Below are 20,848 nucleotides of genomic sequence, written 5' to 3' on the forward strand. Positions count from 1 at the left end.
TATATGCATATGATATGAGTAAAGCAGTATGTTAACATTATTTAAACATAATTAAAGTGACTAATGTTCCATTATTAAAGTGGCCAGTAATTCCAAGGGCAGCAGCCTCTAACGGGCATGCTTGAGTAACCGGGTGGAAGCCGGCTAGTGATGGCTATTTAACAGTCCGATGGCCTTGACAAAGAAGCTGTTTTTCAGTCTCTCGGTCCCAGCTTTGATGTACCTGTACTGACCTCACCTTCTGGATGATAGCGGGGTGAACAGGCCGGATGGTTGATGTCCTTGATTATCTTTTTGGACTTCCTGTGACATCGGGTGCTGTAGATGTCCTGGAGGGCAGGTAGTTTGCCCACAGTGATGCGTTGGGCAGACCACACTCCCCAATGGAGAGCCCTGCAGTTGCGGGTAGTGCAGTTGCCGTACCCAGCCCGATAGGATGCTCTCAATTGGGCATCTGTAAAAGTTTGTCCAAATTTCTTCAGCCTCCTGAGGTTGATGAGGCACTGTTGCGCTTTCTTCCACCACTCTGTGTGGGTGACTATTTCAGATTGTCAGTGATGTATATGCCGAGGAACTTGAAGCTTTCCACCTTCTCCACTGCAGTCCTGTCGATGTGGATACAGGCGTGCTCCCTCTGCTGTTTCCTGAAGTCAATGATCAGCTCCTTGGTTTTGTTGACATTGAGTGTGAGGTTATTTTCCTGGCATCACTCTCCCAGGTCCCCCACCTCGTCATTGTTGGTAATCAGGCCTACTACTGTTGTGTTTCGTCTGCAAACTTTATGATTGAGTTGGAGGCGTGCATGGCCACGCCATCATGGGTGAACAGGAGGGTGCTGAGCACGCACCCTTTTATTTATGTATGAACCTTTATTTAACCAGGCAGGTCAGTTAAGAACAAATTCTTATTTACAATGACGGCCTACCCCGGCCAAACCCTCCCCTAACCCAGACGATGCAGTGCGCCACCCTATGGGACTCCTGATCACGGCCGGTTGTGATACAGGTTGTGATACAGCCCGGGATTGAACCAGGGCTGATTGAACCAGGGTCTGTAGTGACGCATCTAACACTGAGATGCAGTGCCTTAGACCGCTGCGCCACTCGGGGGCCCCTGTGTTGAGGATCAGTGAAGAGGTGTTGTTTCCTACCTTCACCACCTGAGGGCGGCCCGTCAGGAAGTCCAGGACCCAGTGGCACAGGGCGGGGTTCAGACCCAGGGCCCCGAGCTTAATGACGAGCTTGGAGGATACTATGGTGTTGAATTCTGAGCAATAGTCAATGAACGGCAGTCTTACATAGGTATTCCTCTTATCCAGATGGTATAGGGCAGTGTGCAGTGCGATGGCGATTTTATTGTCTGCGGATCTATTGGGGCGGTAAGCAAATTGAAGAGGGTCTAGGGTGTCAGGTAAGGTAGAGGTGATATGATCCTTACTAGACTCTCAAAGCACTTCATGATGACAGAAGTGAGTGCTACGGGGCAGTAGTCATTTAGTTCAGTTACCTTTGCTTTGTTGGGTACAGGAACAATGGTGGACATCTTGAAGCAAGTGGGGACAGCAGACTGGGATAGGGCGAGATTGAATATGTTGGTAACTGTCCAGCCAGCTGGTCTGCACATGCTCTGAGGACGCGGCTAGGGATGCCGCCTGGGCCGGCAGCCTTGCAAGGGTTAACGCGCTTAAACGTCTTACGTCAGCCACGGAGAAGGAAAGTCCACAGTCCTTGGTAGCGGGCCATATCAGTGGTACTGTGTTATCCTAAAAGTGGGCTAAGAAGGGATTTATCTTGTCCGGAGCAGAGTTCAGAAGGTAGACCAAACAAGTCCCTCTCAGTCCAACACCTTGACCATTAGGCCAACACCAAGGTCTGAACCGGTTGATGAGATCTTTGGTGTTGATTAGATTTCTGATGTTTTTCCTTCCCACACGTAACTATCTCAAGTCGATAACACCTGGGCACACCTCCGATGGCCTTACAGTAGCTCTATCCCACTTCTAACACCAGTACAATCCTACTGTCTGCCACACCTTAATCATTACACCAAATACATTATTTCACAGGTGTCACACAAAAGAGGATGCCGCTCTACAGTATATCAAGCAGGAAGAAAACAGCAGCTGCAAAATGTATCAAACGTTAATTTCACCAGACATCATACAATAGTTACCTGGCATGAAAGTCACAGCAAGCAAGTATTAAAATGATTGCAAAGGTAAGGGGCTTGGGTCTTTCCATCATTTTGTCTCACTTTCTGCAGTGTCTAAACATTCTGTTCTACTTGGTTCTTCAGTGCCACTGTGACTTTTCAACATTTTTAAGGATGGAAATCCCTTCATAACAATCAAAGGACCAAGTGGGGAGAAGGGTTAACACCAATGCTTTATATACACATCATTGGTTAACACGGCTAACACACGTTCAATGTCATTGTGTCAAACGGGATAGCAATCCATGCTTTGGTTTAGTTTCTGTATCGATGTGGTATGTGTGACAATGGCGGAATCAACTATGATTGATGGTGATGGTCGTATTTGCTCGCTGGAACCAACTAATAGTTTCCCTGGCGCAGTTTCCACATGCTAACGTTTTAGCATTTGTGGCACATATCCCATGCAAGTCATGGGCCTGATATTAGCATCTTTCGCATGTGCAAAAATCTAAAAGTGACTTTGTTGAGCTTCACAATACAGTTTTGATACTTTCAGATTTGGACATAACATACTTGGATTTGGGTCTTTTTAATATTGCATTCATTACTGAAGCATAAAATTGTCATGATGGGAACTAGACTAGTTAAAATGCTTGGGTTGGCATTCTAGACAGGTCTACTGTGATTGAATGTTAGTCCTGTTACCCAGTGAAAAGGAAATAAAAAAGAACAGACTCAGTACAAGTTAATGAACTTTTTTATATCATACATACGACCGCTTGAATATAATACAAAGGGCTTGTCCATTTTGTATCTTTTTGAAACATCATATACACAGCAAGTATTGACTAGATCTTACAATCTGTGGACACAGGTACTTTCCCCATGTCGTTTAATCTTAACAGTGCATGTCAGATGTCCTGTAACCAAACTATGTTGTCAATCACTCAAAATCAGACTGGGGGACAGAAAATAAAGGGTGGCAAGTAGGACAAAGCTTTTTATTTGAATGAAACAGGGAGCAGAGCAGAAATTATACTGAACACTTGGGAGTAAACGTTGGATGTTTGTTGACTGGTTATATGGTGACGATCATGGCTTTCACACACATGTATCAGTAGCCTGACTTCAAATGGACCCACGGTTGAAGCTTATGCCAATTTTAATGCAACTTAAATTAGTTCCTGTAATACGCACATCATTTCTTATGTATTTGTTATATATTAAAACACAGCTGTCATTCAGGTTTGTAGACATACACCCACACACTATACCCTGTCTATAATATTTAAGGTATGCATATCTATTGTCCTGTTTAAATTTAAACCCTACAAGTTTTGCATTTGTACTGGCATTGTCAACTACTTTGGCCTGGAAGCACTGTTACCCATTGACTAATATCACAGAATAACTTCCACTGCATGGTCTCCACATTGACTTAAATGTACTCAAAATACCATTAGGAAAAAAGTAGTGAGTTCTAAACTTCCTTTATTAAAAAAATATAAATATATACATAAATTCTATTTCAACTATTAAAATGGGGTTGAAAAGTAAACACCTGAAGCCTGTGTTGTCATGGACACCTTTCCTCTAGCTGTTGCCGCCCCGTTCCATTTGCAACTGGTACAAAACGTTGGCCAGTTCTCTCGTATCCTCTGGCATCACACGAGGAGACTGGAGTATGACGCTCCAGCAGACAGGGCTCACTTCTCACTCCATCCATCCCTACTAGTTTCCTTTTGGATTTTACACCCATGGTGATAGCTTCAGTCAAACACGTGAATTTGAGCTAATTTAGAGCAGTACCCCATCTCCAAAACCATCTAAACATGTGGATGTGTACAGTGCCTCTGCTGGCTAGGTCAAATAGGGTTGCTTCAAAATTGAGGGGGGAAAAGCGGTACCATTTTAGCCACTACCGTGAAGACTGCCAAAAGTCATTTTAAGGCAGCTTTACCCAGATAGATAAGCATGTTTGAAACAGCCTCTAAATCCCAGGTCTCAAATTGAAGGATTAATGCAGTTATTAACATTTTTTCCCTCTCGACTCATGAATAGGAGGACTTGCCTCGACTCATAGCCACCATACTGATACTCCGGAACCCGCAGAGTAGCAACCAGCGTTGGCATCTATTGTCCCTCAAGTCCTTGATAACGGGGAAAAAAAGTTATACCAATGAGAGATTGTTTTTGTCTTTTTGTCTTTTTTTGAGAACCTTACAACCAATTCTGTCGAGGATACAGCTAACAGTAAATGTATTGAGTTCAACAACAGTTCCAGTTTTGCTAAAGCAATAGATACAGCCATTTTTACTGACATTTAAAAAAGGTCTTGATACACCTTGTGTCAAAGTGCAGAACTGCTACATTATTTGTTACAGACATCTATGTGCTATAAAAAACAGCTTTGGTACAATAAATTATCAAAAGGGAAAATAAATCTTTGTAAAATTCACAGCATAATTGTGAGACAAAAAAAAATCAGTCACATAAAATTCTGCATGTTTTCATTTTCAAGAAGAACTGAAGACATTTGTGCAGAAGCTCTGTTGGAGGAACCACATGCTGAAGAAACAAAGCAAAGAAAAGCAAGTAAAAAGCAGGAAGGGACACAGTCGTAGCTAATTCCATCCATCTTGCAAAAACACCACTGTGAACTTGCACGGCCCTGCAATCACTGGGCCTTGCAAGTCATACATTTTAGTTAAAGGCCTCTTAAATTAGCATTCTCAAAAACACCTTTTCTTCCTATTTGAAATTTTTAAAGATTTTTTTGTTTTTATCCATACTTCAAAAATACAGGAAAGCTATTTTCTCATTTAAACGATAATGTCCAGCTTCTTTCACCCACCCTCATTTCAGAGTCAAAAAAATCATAAGGCCAAAGGGTTATCTCAAAAAACTGCTACTGCCCGGACATCTGTACTTTAGTTTTGGGCAGGACCGGCCCTGGCTGCTGCTCCCCAGTAGATCTCGTCAGTGTGGCCCTGTTCCAGGGACCTGGTCAGGGCCCACCTTCACTGCTCTGGGGCCTCCCAGCTCTCTGCTGCCCAGCTGCACACATGTTGACCTCGGCTAGAGAGCGCCGGCCCACAGTACGCATCGGCACCCATCTCAAACAGAGAAAGAGTGACACGGACAAACCCAGCGGGACGGAACCCCCCTGCATAATGCTTCATTCCTCTGCAACTCTACAGGTCTCACAACTCACAGGTGGAATTGCACAACAGAACAGAGAAATTCAAATGAGAACAAAAAGTACAAAAGAGAAAATAATTCTTGCCAAAGACAGGGGAAAAAAGGCAAATGTGTGGATAGGAGTTGCTGGAAGTGTTATGGTACTGTAGCAATTTCTTTACTAAATAGCCGTTGGCAAAAGAGGGCCACGTAATTTTCTAACCACACACTTCTAAGCTCTCAGCTGACAATAACAAGGAATAATGCAAACCATGCAGTCAAGTGAGAGGTGAATGTGAAATGTATGGGTGTTTCAGTACTGTTGTGAAGTATGCAATGCGAGACAGTTTGTAGTAAAAATCTGTAATTCCCTGTGAACACTGAAAATGGTAAATCCAAAAATCCCATTTGAAAACCAAAGTGAATAGAGAAACCCAAGGGTGGCATGGGGAAGAGTAGTTGGAGAGATGGTGGGCTCTGCACTGTGGTAGCGGTGATAATCGCCCCTCTAATTATAAGCAGCTTTTTGATCTCTATGCACTTTTTTGTTGAAAAAAACACCACCTAAAAAAATACAAATAGAAAAAAACAAAAACATTCTCAGTTTAGTCATGAACTGGCGACAGAACTCTGCTGTACACAGACTCCCGCCATGGGCGACTCCTCCCTGTCTATGCTCTGTCTCATGCCCATGGGGTAGGTGGGGTGGCCCGCCATTCCAGTCTCTTGTCTGGGGTTGGAGAAGGCACCCAGTCCCATGGTCATGCTCCCATTCCTACCAAAGTCCAAGGCTGCGTTGGTGGGGAGCGGGCGCAACTGGTAGGCCTGGTTGCCCTGGGCCCCGGTGGAGGAGGAAGATGTGGAGGAGGAGGAGGCGGAGGAAGACAGGGAGGTCATGGACAGGTGGCCGTGCACCACCTCCATGGAGTTCTCCGTGGAGGCGCTGTTGGTGGGGGAGCGGTATAGGCGGGGCCGGGGCCGTGCTGGCAGGCCCTGCTGTCCATGAGGATGATGGTGTCCATGATGATGGTGTCCGTGGTGATGGTGGTGATGGGTGGAGATGTTGCCGGGGGCTAAAGGGTGGATGGCTTTGGGCGCCTGGGGAGGCACGTGGAAGGTGGTCTCCTGGACGGGATGGGTCTCCACCGTCACAGTCTGCACCCCTTCGCCACCAGCCCAGCCCACGGGGGGAGGGAACGGCTGCCTCGCCTAACGCACAACAACAACACAGTCAGTTTGAGTAACTAACAACTGATAAGAGGTCATTTAACTCGGTCTGAATAAACACACATATGTTATGAGAACCCAACACTTCCCCTGTGGCTATGGGACTCATCTAGCTCATGGTTGATGTAAAGGTTGTCAACCTGGGTTATAGACTAAGTTGGCCAGGAGTAATAGTGTGTGTGTGTGTGTGTGTTTGTGTGACTTGCCTGTGGGCAGAGATTTTCGCAGTCCATGACCTGCACGGAGGCGCTGAAGTGACCTCCGCTGTGCCGGAGCTGATGCGTGGGGTCCGAGCGAGCCCGCCCACTGGTGCTTGTGCCAGATGACCCTCCTGCAGGAAAGAGAAACAGAAGCAGGTTGACATTAAATTTTAATGTTGAACTTTTGAGACAGTTCCATTCTGCCTGATGGCACTGCACTACTGTACCTGAGCTGTTAGTTCATTGCTATCATTTCATCATGTCTGATCCAGGGTTTGAAATCCATTCCTGAGGGATTCCCAGTGTGCTGGGCTAGAACAAACAAAGTGAACACCCTGGGGTTCCCCCAGGATTGGACAGAGACACGGGTCTAACATCATGCTAAAGCTTCAACATGAACACCCACTTCTCCTAGCAGCGTCGCGGCTGCAGTGCTCTCCCTACCTGAGCTGGAGGAGGTGCTGGAGGTGGTTCCCGAGGACTGGGACTGCTCCAGCGCTGGGCTGGTGGACACACTGCTGCTCGTATTGGTCCCCTCATCCGCCGTCTTCTTGAAGAAGCTATGCTGCAGAGCGTAGTAGGGCTGGATGCGGCTCTTGGGGTCGTAGTCCAGCATCCGCAGGATTAGGTCCTTGAACTTCAAGTAGTCGGCTACAGCGTGGCCAGACTCGCCTGCCCGCCGCCCCCCAGGACCCCCTGCCTCCACACCCAGGATGCTGTGCAGCTTCCGCGTACCCGGCGGCTTATACTGCACACACACAGAGCAGAAACTTTAGGAGGATGCATACTATTGCAAAGAAGAGTTATGACATCACAACACAACATAATTGACAGAGTGATTTGTTGAACTTACCCTTTTGCCATCTTTGGTCTTCTTTGCACCCCACGTACTGTCAGACATCTTCTCAAAGAACTTCCTGGCCTTGGGGGCCTGGTCCAATATGTAATTGGGAGGGACGCCCAGCACTTCCACTATTTTGTTCATTTGATCAATCTGAAAAATCAGGAAGACATAACTGAGAACAACATCTTAACCTCTTCGGGACTGTACTGGAGTTTTAAATTGCCTGTTCCTCAGAGTTTAAAAACCTTGATCTTTTTTAAAATATACAAATATTGATAAAACATAGAAATAACATAACATTTTTCAAAACTAAAACAACTCAAATAGGTGAAAAGTTGAGTCATGTCTACTACTAAAAAGTTAAAAAGCATCACAGCTCCCTCTGTTGGTCATTATAAGGTTCTCACTCCCTATGCCTGCCATCTTCATGATGGTAAAAACTGAAAATCTCTCATGAGCACAATAATGTTGCAGGACAGCATAATCTGACAAATTATATCATCCCAAATAATGACTGCATCATTTCATTCCATAAATCCTACCTCGTTGGCCCCACTAAAGAGGGGCTCTCCGGTGTGCATCTCCACCAGGATGCAGCCCAGGGACCACATGTCAATGGCCAGGTCGTAAGGCATGCCCAGCAACACCTCTGGGGATCGGTAGAACCGACTCTGGATGTACTGGTAGATCTGAGTGATAAGAAAGGGGTCACGGCTGTTAGGACATGGCATTTATGTTCTCCTTTTGTAGGAGGTCAACTATAAAGACAAACAGACGGCAGGTTTTCAGCAGAAATAAAGTTTGTTAGCTACAGTGGATGTTCCCTCAAGGTTAGAAGAGGATAACGGGTTGCTACAATTTGGTACTTATGTCATCATATGTGTAGGGTAGGCCATGTAATGTGCAATCTTTTCCACACAAATATGAATGAAAAACATTTGTTAATTTTCTTTCCACATCATACTCTACCAATCCATCTATCCAATAATAAATGAATCCATTAAATACAGAATCCATAGTGGGTCACAACTAGTGATGCACCGACATTACATTTTTGGCAGATACCGATATATTCCTTGCCAAAAGAAAAACGATAAAAAAAATTTTAGCAGCCTTATAAGCATTCTAGTACAGTTAAATAGTTATCACACACACATGGACGCTGCGGTCTAAGGCACTGCATCTTAGTGCAAGAGGCGTCACTACAGGCCCTGGTTCGAATCCTGGCTGTATCATATTCGGCCGCGATTGGGGGTCCGATTAGGGCAACGCACAATTTGCCCAGCGTCGTCCGGGGTAGGCCGTCATTGTCAATAAGAATTTGTTCTTAGCTGACTTGCCTAGTTAAATAAAGGTTACACACACGCGTGTCAAATAAGCTTGATGACCAATCAGGACATGAATATGACCGCACATCACATAATAATTAAACACGCTTATTAATTTTTTATGTAGTTATTAGACATTGATTACACTAATCACTCGTATTTCGTATGTCACAACGATTCATCGATACGTATGCTATGACACTGGTAAAGTTGTCTCGCGCACCTACAGTGCTGGTCATAAAAATAAGCTAGCTAGCTCATGGATGCAAACAATGCTCTTCCCCAAAAACATAGCAAAACAGCAACCTGTTTCAGTAGCTATAGTTACCTAGCTATATAGTTAGCTAGCTGTCATCATCTAAAATAACCCTAATTTATAAGACGGTTCTTATTTGATTAATGGTGGTCGGACCAATCTACAGTGGGGAGAACAAGTATTTGATAACCTGCAAAATCGGCAGTGTTTCCTACTTACAAAGCATGTAGAGGTCTGTAATTTTTTATCATAGGTACACTTCAACTGTGAGAGACGGAATCTAAAACAAAAATCCAGAAAATCACATGGTATGATTTTTAGGTAATTAATTTGCATTTTATTGCATGGCATAAGTATTTGATCACCTACCAACCAGTACCAACCAGTAAGAATTCCGGCTCTCACAGACCTGTTAGTTTTTCTTTAAGAAGCCCTCCTTTCTCCACTCATTACCTGTATTAACTGCACCTGTTTGAACTCGTTACCTGTATAAAAGACACCTGTCCACACACTCAATCAAACAGACTCCAACCTCTCCACAATGGCCAAGACCAGAGAGCTGTGTAAGGACATCAGGGGTAAAATTGTAGACCTGCTCTGTGACCTGGGTGTCACAGAGTAGATTGATACCCCATTTCATTGTTTCACATTCCAACCTTGTTTAACATGATCTAATCTAAATATGGCATGATTCCACCAATTGTAACCTTCTGCATTACTTTTTTATTTTGAAGGCAAACCACAAATTCCACTATTGTGCCTAATCCTTATTGTGGCTAGCTTCACAACACATAACATGGTCCGGTCGAGACTCACTAGCCAGATGAAGCTAGCTGGCTGCTTATAATGTTAGCTTTGGGTAGAAGCCCCAGAAGTTGCGGTCGAACAAATAATGCTTTATTACCAACGCGGTATTGTAAACACATCGTTCGTAGCCGGTGTTTGCTTGTTTACAGACTTTTTTGTACAGCTTTGACAGGGCTACTGATAGTAGTGGTGGCACTTCGCTTGCACCTGCAAATTCAGAACACACAACATTCTATAATAGAACTGTTATTTGACGCATCAAGTGTATATTTTTTCACACACAAAGACCCAAACGGCATTCCATAGAATGCGTACTCCAGTAGGGCAACATGGGTGCCGGTGCTCAACCAGTCGGCGAAAGACAACAACACCCATGACAGAGAACGGTTGATTGTCATGGGCAATGAACTCCATTATCTTGCCGTTAATGGATTTCCCCTTTGAGTTGTCTCAGTGAAATTTTCTTACTCTTTCAAATTACTTGTTGACTGCTCGATCCACACAGCATACATTGTGGGCTAGGTTAGGAATGCTGTGTTGCACGTGTAGCGCAACATTTTACGTGGAGTCATTACGTCACGTACCTACGTTACACAGGTATGCACGTCAGCTTTGACATCGGTTTTGCACATCGGGGTTAAACTAGATATCGGGCCGATACCCGATGTTGGCATTTTTAGCTAATATCGGACGATTCCGATATGTTCACCGATATATCGTACAGCCCTAGTCACAACAGTTTGATCCAATACTTTTTCTATGGCCTGTCAGATCTAAAATTCACCACATGAACCAAGAAAAAACAACATCCTCATTTACCCACCCTCTGTCCCAGCTGACAGGAGCTGCCAAAGTCCACGATCTTGATGGCGCTCCTCTTGGGGTTGCACAATAGGATATTCTCGGGCTTCAGGTCACAGTGGATGATGCTGAGCTCGGGGGTGGCCAGGAACAATAGAGCCGTGCACATCTGCTGGGCAAACTTGCGTGTGAGGTTGAGCGAGACGCCGCGGAAGTTGGTGTTCCGCAGCAGGTCGTACAGGTTGTAGGAGAGCATCTCAAACACCAAGCACAGGTGGCTCCGAAACATGAAGTGGCGCTTAAGGTGAACTGGAGGGAGAGGGAGAAGAGAGAGGAGATATGAGAGAGAAAAAGAGAGAAAGAGAGAAGAAAAAAAGACTAATGCGCATGTGTTGGTGAGGTGGATTTGCACGAAATACTAGTGATGTTAAACATACACAAGGCAATTGGATACTCTTGTCATTGACAGGCTAATGTCAATGGGCCTGTTTCCCGGACACAGATTAAGCCTCATCCTGGAGTAAAACACATTTTCAAATGGGGTCTCACCCCCAAAAAATGCCCCAATGTGTCTATCAAGTAGATTGCGCACTAACAACAAGATGCCTTGGGGTCTTTCTGGTATTTCTATGGTAAATACTCCATCACAAAGTTGAACAGAGGTCAAGTGTATGTACAGTGCATTTGTAAATTATTCAGACCCCTTGAGTTTTTCCACATTTTGTTATATTATTCTTATTTTAAAATAGATTTAAGGATTTCTTCCCCTCAATCAATCTACACACAAACTCCATAATGAAAAAGCAAAAACAGATTTAAAACATTTTCTAGCAAATGTATTACAAATAAAAAACAGAAATACCTCATTTACATAAATATTAAGACCCTTTGCTATGAGACTTGAAATTGATCTCAGGTGCATCCTGTTTCCATTGACAATCTTCCAGATGTTTCTACAACTTGGAGTCCACCTGTGGTAAATTCAATTGATTGGACATGATTTGGAAAGGTATACACCTGTCTATATAAAGGCCCCATAGTTGACAGTGCGTGTCAGAGCAAAAACCAAGCCACGAGGTCTAGGGAATTGTCAGTAGAGCTCCGAGACAGGATTGTATCGAGGCACAGATCTGGGGAAGAGTACCAAAACATTTCTGCAGCATTGAAGGTCCCCAAGAACACAGTGGCCTCCATCATTCTTAAATGGAAGAAGTTTGGAACCACCAAGACTCTTCCTAGAGCTGGCCACCCGGCCAAACTGAGCAATCGGGGGAGAAGAGCCTCGGCAGGGTGGTGACCAAGAACCGGATGGTCATGCTGACAGAGCTCCAGAGTTCCTCAGTGGAGATGGGAAAACCTTCCAGAAGGACAACCATCTCTGCAGCACTCCACCAAATCAGGCCTTGATGGTGAGTGGCCAGACGGAAGCCACTCCTTCGTAATAGGCACATGGCAGCTCGCTTGGAGTTTGCCAAAAGGCACCTAAAAGACTCTCAGACCATGAGAAACAAGATTCTCTGGTCTGATGAAACCAAGATTGAACTCTTTGGCCTGAATGCCAAGCATCACGTCTGGAGGAAACCTGGCACCATCCCTACGGTGAAGCATGGTGGTGGCAGCATCATGCTGTCGGAATATTTTTCAGCGCCAAGGACTGGGAGACTAGTCATGCTCGAGGGAAAGATGAATGGAGCAAAGTACAGAGAGATCCTTGACGAAAACCTGCTCCAGAGCACTCAGGACCTAAGACTGGGGCAAAGATTCACCTTCCAACAGGACAACAACCCTAAGCACACAGCAAAGACAACGCAGGAGTGGCTTCGGGACAAGTCTCAATGTCCTTGAGTGTCCCAGCCAGAGCCCGGACTTGAACCCGATCTAACATCTCTAGAGAGACCTGAAAATAGCTTTGCAGCGACGCTCCCCATCCAACCTGACAGAGATTGAGAGGATCTGCAGAGAAGAATGGGAGAAACTCCCCAAATACAGGTGTACCAAGCTTGTTGCGTCATACCCAAGAAGACTCAAGGCTGTAATCGCTGCCAAAGGTGTTTCAACAAAGTACTGAGTAAAGGGTCTGAATACTTAAGTAAATGTGATATCAGTTTTTTTTATCAATTTGCAAAAATGTATAAAAACCTGTTTTTGCTTTGCCTTTATTGATATTGTGTGTAGATTGATGAGGGGGGAAAAAAACTTTCATCCATTTTAGAACACGGCTGTAACGTAACAAAATGTGGAAAAAGTCAAGGGGTCTGAATACTTTGGTACCATCAGTGCTACCAATGATTTTCATTTTTTATTTAGAGCCCTGACCACCTAATTAATATGATCTCTTAGCTGGAGGTAAATAATGCATGAACGAGAGAAGAGGGAGAGAGAAAGGTGTATAGAAAGAAGGGGAATCCGGCCTCACCTATGTAGTACTTCATCTCCGTGTCATGTTTGTTCATGAGCTCGAGGAGCCGCACTTCAATCTGGGCTTGATTTAGAAAAGCCTTCTTGTTCTTGATGATCTTAATTGCTACCCACTCCTGCTCAACACGGTCATATGCTTTTACAACCTGGAGAGAGAGGGAAGCCAAACACAAATCATCGTAAACACAATGAGCCGGGCGGAAATGCGTGCACTGAACACGGGGGGTGGGGTTCTGGTTTATCAAAGCCTCCTCAGTCTCTCACTCACACACACACACACAGTGGAGGTATGGTTAAATACTCATGCATCGTTTTTTTAATCAAACATACGATTAAGCATGTCACTGTTATTCTACACCGGTTGTTTACGAAGCATGTGACAAATAAAATGTCATGTCAATCTTAATGACCATGTCTAGCCTATTAAAGACCTGGTGTGGTGGTGGGTGAAACAATACCGGGTGAGCTTGGAAACTGCTCCACTGGTGGTTGACAATACATTTCATCATGAGACTCACCTGTCCAAACGAGCCTTTGCCTATCAAGGAGTCGATCTCGTAGCGGTCCATCCATTTCTCCCCATTCTTGACGATGTAGTCGTAGTTATCGTCATCGTAGCCGTCGTTGAAGACCTTCCTCTCCTTTTTGTGACTGGAGTCGTCGCCCTGGCCCTGTTGGTGTCTCCGCTTCTTTTTTGCATAGTATACCTGCCGACAAAAAAAGTGTTCCTACTAGATTACCCATTAGGTTGGTTGCTAAAAAGGTAGGCCCTAACCAACACTGTGCAGTACAAGTTGGAGATTGCATTGGATCTTGTAACTATTTAATTAAAATTTAAGTGGCTCAGTGCAGGCCTGATTCTACCTTCTTCAGGCCTGCCAGTTGTGTTGTCCACGAAAATGTTATGAAATCACAACAATTCTGAGTAGTGATTGTTCCTTTTGTGTATGTGTGTGTGTGTGTGTGTGAGCCCCCCGGCCTTGAGCGAACAGAGTTCCAGGTACAGGTGTAGTGTGTGGCGGAGGGAGAGTGGTGGAACTTACCTCATTGATGCATTTGTAGGTTTTGATCAGGTCAATAGAGAGCTTCCTCAGGGGAGCCGAGGACGGGTCGCGAAAGCACTGGGGCATGCGCCTCTGTAACATGACAACATCAGGGGTCACCTTAAAACACAGACGCACCAAACACAGAGAACATCACCTTTTCAGAAACACAGACACACTCACCTTGTCTATCTCATCAAAACGATTCATTAGATCACCCGTCTTCAGCTACCTTCAAGTGCATCTGTTTTTATGTGGCAAATGTTGCTATTCATGATGTCATTTGTTCACCATACTGAAGTGGGAGGATTGACACACACATGGGGGAAATATACAGTAGGATTAAACTATCACGTAGAGAACTCAGTGGAGTGGACCTACATTTGAGCTTTGAGGGCCTGATATCAGAGACCCACACACGTGGGCAGCAGCCACTGTACACCGAGGTCATGGGCGTGTTTGACAGCCCCCCCACAGCTTATTTTGGTAACTGTCGCCAGTAATAAAATCAAGTGGAAAATCACACTGTTTATTATTAGTCCACTGTCCTGGACACGCAGGCCGTGATGTTCCCTGTACAATAAGAATAACCCCTCACGCAGGGTCGGAATACATTTTGAGAAGTGCCCTTTGCTAGGAACAGAAAGGCCAACCACGAGCGGTGTTGTGTAAGGCAGGCACAGGCCACAGGGCTTGGGGTTAGCACCACTTTGTGTGCGAGGGGATGTTTTTGGTCTGTGTGTGTGTATTTATGTCAATGTGTGTGAGTATGAGTGCATGCTTATGTGTGTGTGTGTGTGTCGGTATGATTGTGTGCATCAGTGTGCGTGTAATTGTACACGTGAATGACCGTGTGTTTTGTGTCTACCTGGCTGGTGATAGACTGCTGCGCCTGCTCGCTGTAGGGCAGAGCCGGCACAGACTCGTCAGTTGTCTGCTGGTGCCGCTCACTGTACTGCTGGTGTGAATGGGGCATGGGAGCAGCCATCTGAAGCCCAGCAGCGTGGAACGAAAACGAGGGGGCAAGCCGGACAGATGAAGGTTTGCATGCTGAAGTCTCTCCTCCTGAAAGAGAGGGACACCTTCTGATCAACACACATTCAATAGGTTCTCACAAGACCCCATTCTCAGTAATCTCATTGTGAACCCTTGCCACGTTGTTCCTTTAAATAAATAATACAACTTAAGAAATTATGTAATTGTGTTTGGAATAATCAGTGTTTGTATACTAGAGCAAGTATTTTTCCATCATTCTTTTACCAGTGATTATTCCATAGGCTACCATCAACAGACTTCCCATTTCTCAGAAAGTTGTAGCCATTTCGGAAGATAGCATCCTACACGACCCAAAATGCATACTTGAAAACAAGCATCACCATAAACCTACCGACAAGAAAAAAAACTACAAAAAGGACCATGGCAGGGAGATGATGTAATACCTGCACACTACTTCATCACATCCCTGCATGATGGCCAGAAAAAAAAGAATCCCTTGTTCACCAGATATTAAGTGAATAATTGATTGGGGAAACAATTACAAAAGCCCCAAAGCTGATTAAAGAAATTCTGTAGCAAAGTGCTCCAGGGCAAAAAAGTACAAAGTCCCAAATAGCTAGCTGACAATTGCCAGTGCATTTAAAATGTCAATGAACTGTGAATGAATAATGGCACAGTTTTAGTTTTCTACGGCATCTTGAGTCTCATCTGGATTCATGGCATATGAGACCTTTGAAGGAAACGATATGTTCCAGGAAATATTCTAAATATTGTAAAGATAGCTTTTGAAATTAAATCCTAAAATACCCAGACACCACACAAACTTCAAATCACAGTAAATGAACCTGAGTTGCTTTGGAAAGATAAACTGTGGCATTCTCTGTCCTGTTGTACGGAGAGTTGCTCCTTGGCCAGTGTCATGCAGGATGAAATCAGATCACAAAAAAGCAGCAGCACATGATGATGACGACAGAGTCTAATGTGTCCTACAGCACTGCGCGACTCTCTGGAGTCTTTGCTCCATCGCCCTCAGATCAGGTTCCATCCCAAACAGGAGGGACCCAGAGGACACAGCCCACACAGCCATGCTTTTGTCACAAGGTTGCTCTCACCAACACTCCAGATGGTCTCTCAAATAGCTGGAGAGATTTGCCAGCAAAAAGTCAATGGAATGATTAGCAGTCAGTTACACGGCGAAATTAAACATAGCTAGGGCTCATGTGGAAAGGTTTGTGCATTAAGCTTTTTTAGTCAGGGTTACCAGAGGGGGGGGGGGGGTAACCTTGGATCATGCTTGGTTAAATCAAAGAAGAGGGATGAGGGGAGCTGTGGAGGCTTTCAGTGAGTTGGACCCTCTCAGTCTGAGTCGTCTGCTGGCTAGTGACTCAGCATCAAGATGGGAGCATCAGCCGAACTCAGACCTGCCTGCCTTTTACCTACTCTTCCCCTCCACCACCACCTCATCACACTGAAGGCTGGGAAAGCGCTGCGTCACCACACACACAACTCATTCCCAAAAGCTGCTCTGGCAGAGTAGCCGAGAGAGAGAGAGAGAGAGAGGAAAAAAAGAGAGCACAACGAGCTGCTGTCTGATGCTATAAACAGCAATCGGACATCACCTTTCCCCTTAAATCCCTGGGTAACGTCATCTTTCAACACATCACTCTGGATTATATTTTTCTAATCCCTGCTGCTGCAATTACTGTTCAGTTTCCCTGTTGCTGTAGTCAAGGAACTTAAAGAACTGCCAAAATACTCATGAAAGATTGAGGCTGCGTTTCAAAAAGTGAAAGCAGATTTAAAAAAGTATTCTTTGACTAATGACTACAAAATCAAATCACATCTCACACAATTAAGTAGCTTTCGAACAGAATAGTGCTTGGTGTGAACATTGCTTCATATTACCCCAACCATATTGTTAATTTTTTGTGTGTGTAGAGGGACCTTAAAAATTATATAATTGAAGAGTACAATCAATGACTGTGTTAGGGGTGGCCTAAAAATGGGCAGCTAGCGTCTATGCTAATTGTTAGCATTATCGCTAGTTAGCATTTTTCTATTTGCTTACACACAAAAAAGTTAACAATGTGGTTGGGGTAATATGAAGCAATGTTCACACCAAGCACTATTCTGTTGGAAAGCTACTTGATTGTGTGAGGTGTAGTCATTATTCAGAAAGCATATTGCACAAATACTCATGATAACGCTAAAATCATTATCAAACCGTAAATCCATCACTGTAATATCCCGAAAATATTTCACTTTGATTGACATGAACGGGCACTAAACTGCTGTAATACTAAACCGCTGCCTGCAAATCTACCATGAGAAGGTGGCGAGTCATGCAGATATTATGTAGCCTATGGTAGTGCGTATGGCCTAATACATCACCGGGCCAAGCTTCCTTCCATCCAGTACCTATTTTCTAGGCAGTGTCAGAGGAAGGCCCCAAAAAATTGTCAAAAGACTCCAGTCACCCAAGCAATAGACGGTTCTCTCTGCTACTGCACGGCAAGCGGTGCCTCAAATTTGTCGTTTTTGAAGTTCTTCTTGGTAAACCCGTCTCGCGTTGCAATTAATGCATACTTCATGTAACCGATGTGAAATGGCTAGAAGGTTAGCGGTGGTGCGCGCTAATAGCGGTTCGGTGACGTCACTCGCTCTGGGACCTTGAAGTAGTGGTTCCCCTTGCTCTGCAAGGGCCGCGGCTTTTGTGGCGTGATAGGTAACGATGCTTCGTGAGTGACTGTGGTTGATGTGTGCAGAGGGTCCCTGGTTCGAGCCCAGGTTGGGGCGAGGAGAGGGAAGGAAGCTATACTGTTACATTCACATACAGGAAATGTGTGATTTTCCAAGTAGTGTTATTTAGCAGTCATTGAAGGCACACTCTGGGATACTTAATTTTGTGTAATGGTCATGTAAATTAACAACATATGCCCCCACACCACAACCTTAGTACAATTGTCTTACCCTATGATAACCCAAAATATAAAATTGCATTACTGTTTATGCATTTGTTGGCATACACCTATAGCTTTCAAATATGCTTAAAACAATTGTGTCGATCTCTGGGACAGTGGCAGGGCTCTGCTGCTGGGTTGACTAAGAAATATAGCTTTAAATACAGGCTTGAGTTACGAATAGAATTACATTACACATATACACTGAGTATACAAAACATTAAGAACACAAGGTGTCAAAAGCGTTCCACAGGAATGGTGGCCCATGTTGACGCCAATGCTTCCCATGTTGACTCCAATGCTTCTCACAGTTTTCAAGTTGGCTGGATGTCCTTCTTGATACACACGGGAAACTGTTGAGCGTGAAAAACCCCTTAGCGTTGCGGTTCTTGACACAAACCAGTGCGCACCTGCTACCATGCCCCATTCAAAGACACTTCAATCTTTTGTCTTGCCCAGTCACCCTCTGAATGGCACACATACACCATCCATGTCTCAGTTGTCTCAAGGCTTAAAAAAAACTTCTTTAACCTGCCTCCTCCCCTTCATCAACACAGATTAAAGTGGATTTAAGAAATTACATCAATAAGGGATCATTGCTTTCACCTGGTCAGTCTCATGGAAACAGCAGGCGTTCATAATGTTTTGTACACTCAGTGTATATCACAAGGTTGCATTTTTAATATGATCAAAGCCAGCTAAAAAGATGTGGCCTATTTTGTCATTAATTCAGATTACTTTTAAGGACTTCTGAGGTTTGGTAAATTCTCCCCAAAAATATTGGTGCTTTGACTGAACACTTTTCCAAATGATACTGAAAGCATTCACACACAGTAAAATCTCATGTCTCATCACATGTAAAAAATAATTATATGGCATGTACACATGTATCTGGCAATCAAAAAATGTAAAAGGAATAGGGTGAAAAATAAGTAGTTAAGACAGATATTAGCAAAGACATTCCAGTTGCATCAGTTGTTTTACTTGACTGATTCAACTCAGCAGTGAAAGCAAGCCTATAGCCCTGTAATCGAATCTTCTCAGTTCTATTTTGAAATCTCAGTCTGTCTGCAGTGAGTGGGAATTCTGCAGATCATTAAGTACTCATTTATCAACGTCTCTCACCAGGCAACACAATGCAGCAGAATCACAGAGAGTAACCAGCCTTCTGAACCCCAGCAACAGTACCTAATTAGCATAGCCTACCACCAAGAAGAAACTGTGTGATTGGCTTGTGCTTTCTCCGGCTTGCCCAATCAGAAGACAGTATGCAAATACCATACTTTTGTTGCTAGGGCAGAGCTCCGCTCTATTGTCCAATAGGAAAACAAGTAATAAACAAGAAATGGAAAAATCACTGTCAAATTTCCAAGCTTTTTTTAACACATTATTTGCTGGATGAAATGAATGTAGCAGTTTAGAACCTGGAGCCAGAGTCTCCAAGAACAGAGCTCTAGCAAACATCCAACCTAAGATAAGGGAGTGGAGCCGAGTACCACAACCGTGATGGGAAAGAGTGACATATTCTGAATCTTTTTTGCCTGATACTATGAACTTGGTAACCAGAATTAAATTATATTTAGAAAACAAAATCTTGAGTTAAGTTTATAATCCCAGAACACAATGTATTTGCTTCTGACAACACATCATGAATAACAGCATTAAAACATTTCATAATAAAAAGAGACAGTCATGGTGACTACACAGTTGAAATACTTTCCTATTAACATTTAGTCTAAGCTATTGTTCCTTTTAATAGAGAATCAATATACACTACTGTATTTCTGGGGGAGAATTTTGGACAGCTTCAATACAATCTCAGCAAAATACATTAATGCACAATTTAAAGCTCGCTTGGTTGATTCTACTAGACAGCATGAGTATGCTGTTGGGAAATCCAACCGGGCTGAGGCAGCACATTTACGATTGCTTTTACAGTAAACTGGCATTGCAATTTTTTCTTGACAGGCAGGTGTAATCTAGAAAAAAAACACCCTGAAAAGCAGAAAAGGTGAGGCCATGTCTTCTCCCTCAAAACTGGGCCGAAGTTCAGTGACAACTAAAGTGGAGTTGAGCTATAGTCCACCAGAGGTCAATTGAAACTACAGCTACAGCAGTTTTAATTGATTCATCAATTACACAAACAAACTTAGCCTAAGAGTCAAACCTGGTGTCTGTTCATCAATGAATTTATGTATTTATTTATTTGTACATTATTTACTCATTTCTGCCTTCAATATGATAATACATTTTATCCTTTTTTGTTGATACTTTTGTCCTAAGTGCCAGATCAATTCCCACTTTTTACACCAGGCCTGATGTCAGGGCTGGGACGATTCTGGAATTTTGCATAACGATTAATTGTTATGCAAATTGCACAGTTGTCAGAATTGTAATTTTTACAAACAAAATAAATAAAGTGTAATGCATCTTTCAAAATTTGCTACGACATACAAAATGAATACAGCACCTCTTTGGTGACATCCACGTCACAAAAATGAATGGTTTTGACTACTTGGAACTTTTGGAAATTAAGCTTTTCCTCCCAACTGTGCTCGTAAAATGATTACCAATTTGACCTACTTCATGTAAAAACTAACTGCTATTGGGTAAACTGCTTGAATAAAAAGTTGA

At 43.8% G+C, this 20,848-nt stretch overlaps 1 protein-coding gene across 7 annotated transcripts in view; it reads right to left on the reverse strand.

Annotated features, from left to right (window-relative positions):
* Positions 1-2,893: 2,893 nt before the first annotated feature.
* The window catches only part of LOC110537568 (dual specificity tyrosine-phosphorylation-regulated kinase 1A), a 43,328-nt gene continuing 25,373 nt past the window's right edge, over positions 2,894-20,848 (reverse strand). For 4 of the 7 annotated variants that reach the window (XM_021623707.2, XM_021623710.2, XM_021623709.2 and 1 more), the window contains 10 exons: positions 15,127-15,323; positions 14,259-14,378; positions 13,734-13,922; positions 13,214-13,361; positions 10,820-11,106; positions 8,148-8,294; positions 7,615-7,755; positions 7,206-7,509; positions 6,768-6,892; positions 2,894-6,543 (listed from right to left, as the gene is read on the reverse strand). In XM_021623707.2, the coding sequence (XP_021479382.2) occupies positions 5,944-6,543; positions 6,768-6,892; positions 7,206-7,509; positions 7,615-7,755; positions 8,148-8,294; positions 10,820-11,106; positions 13,214-13,361; positions 13,734-13,922; positions 14,259-14,378; positions 15,127-15,323 (2,258 nt within the window). In that variant the 3' untranslated portion in view covers positions 2,894-5,943. The remainder of the gene's footprint in view (positions 6,544-6,767; positions 6,893-7,205; positions 7,510-7,614; positions 7,756-8,147; positions 8,295-10,819; positions 11,107-13,213; positions 13,362-13,733; positions 13,923-14,258; positions 14,379-15,126; positions 15,324-20,848) is intronic. The other 3 variants (XM_021623708.2, XM_021623711.2, XM_021623714.2) reach the window with 1 other exon arrangement.

Source organism: Oncorhynchus mykiss, chromosome 12 (genome assembly GCF_013265735.2).
Source record: "Oncorhynchus mykiss isolate Arlee chromosome 12, USDA_OmykA_1.1, whole genome shotgun sequence".
NCBI classification, from domain to species: domain Eukaryota; kingdom Metazoa; phylum Chordata; class Actinopteri; order Salmoniformes; family Salmonidae; genus Oncorhynchus; species Oncorhynchus mykiss.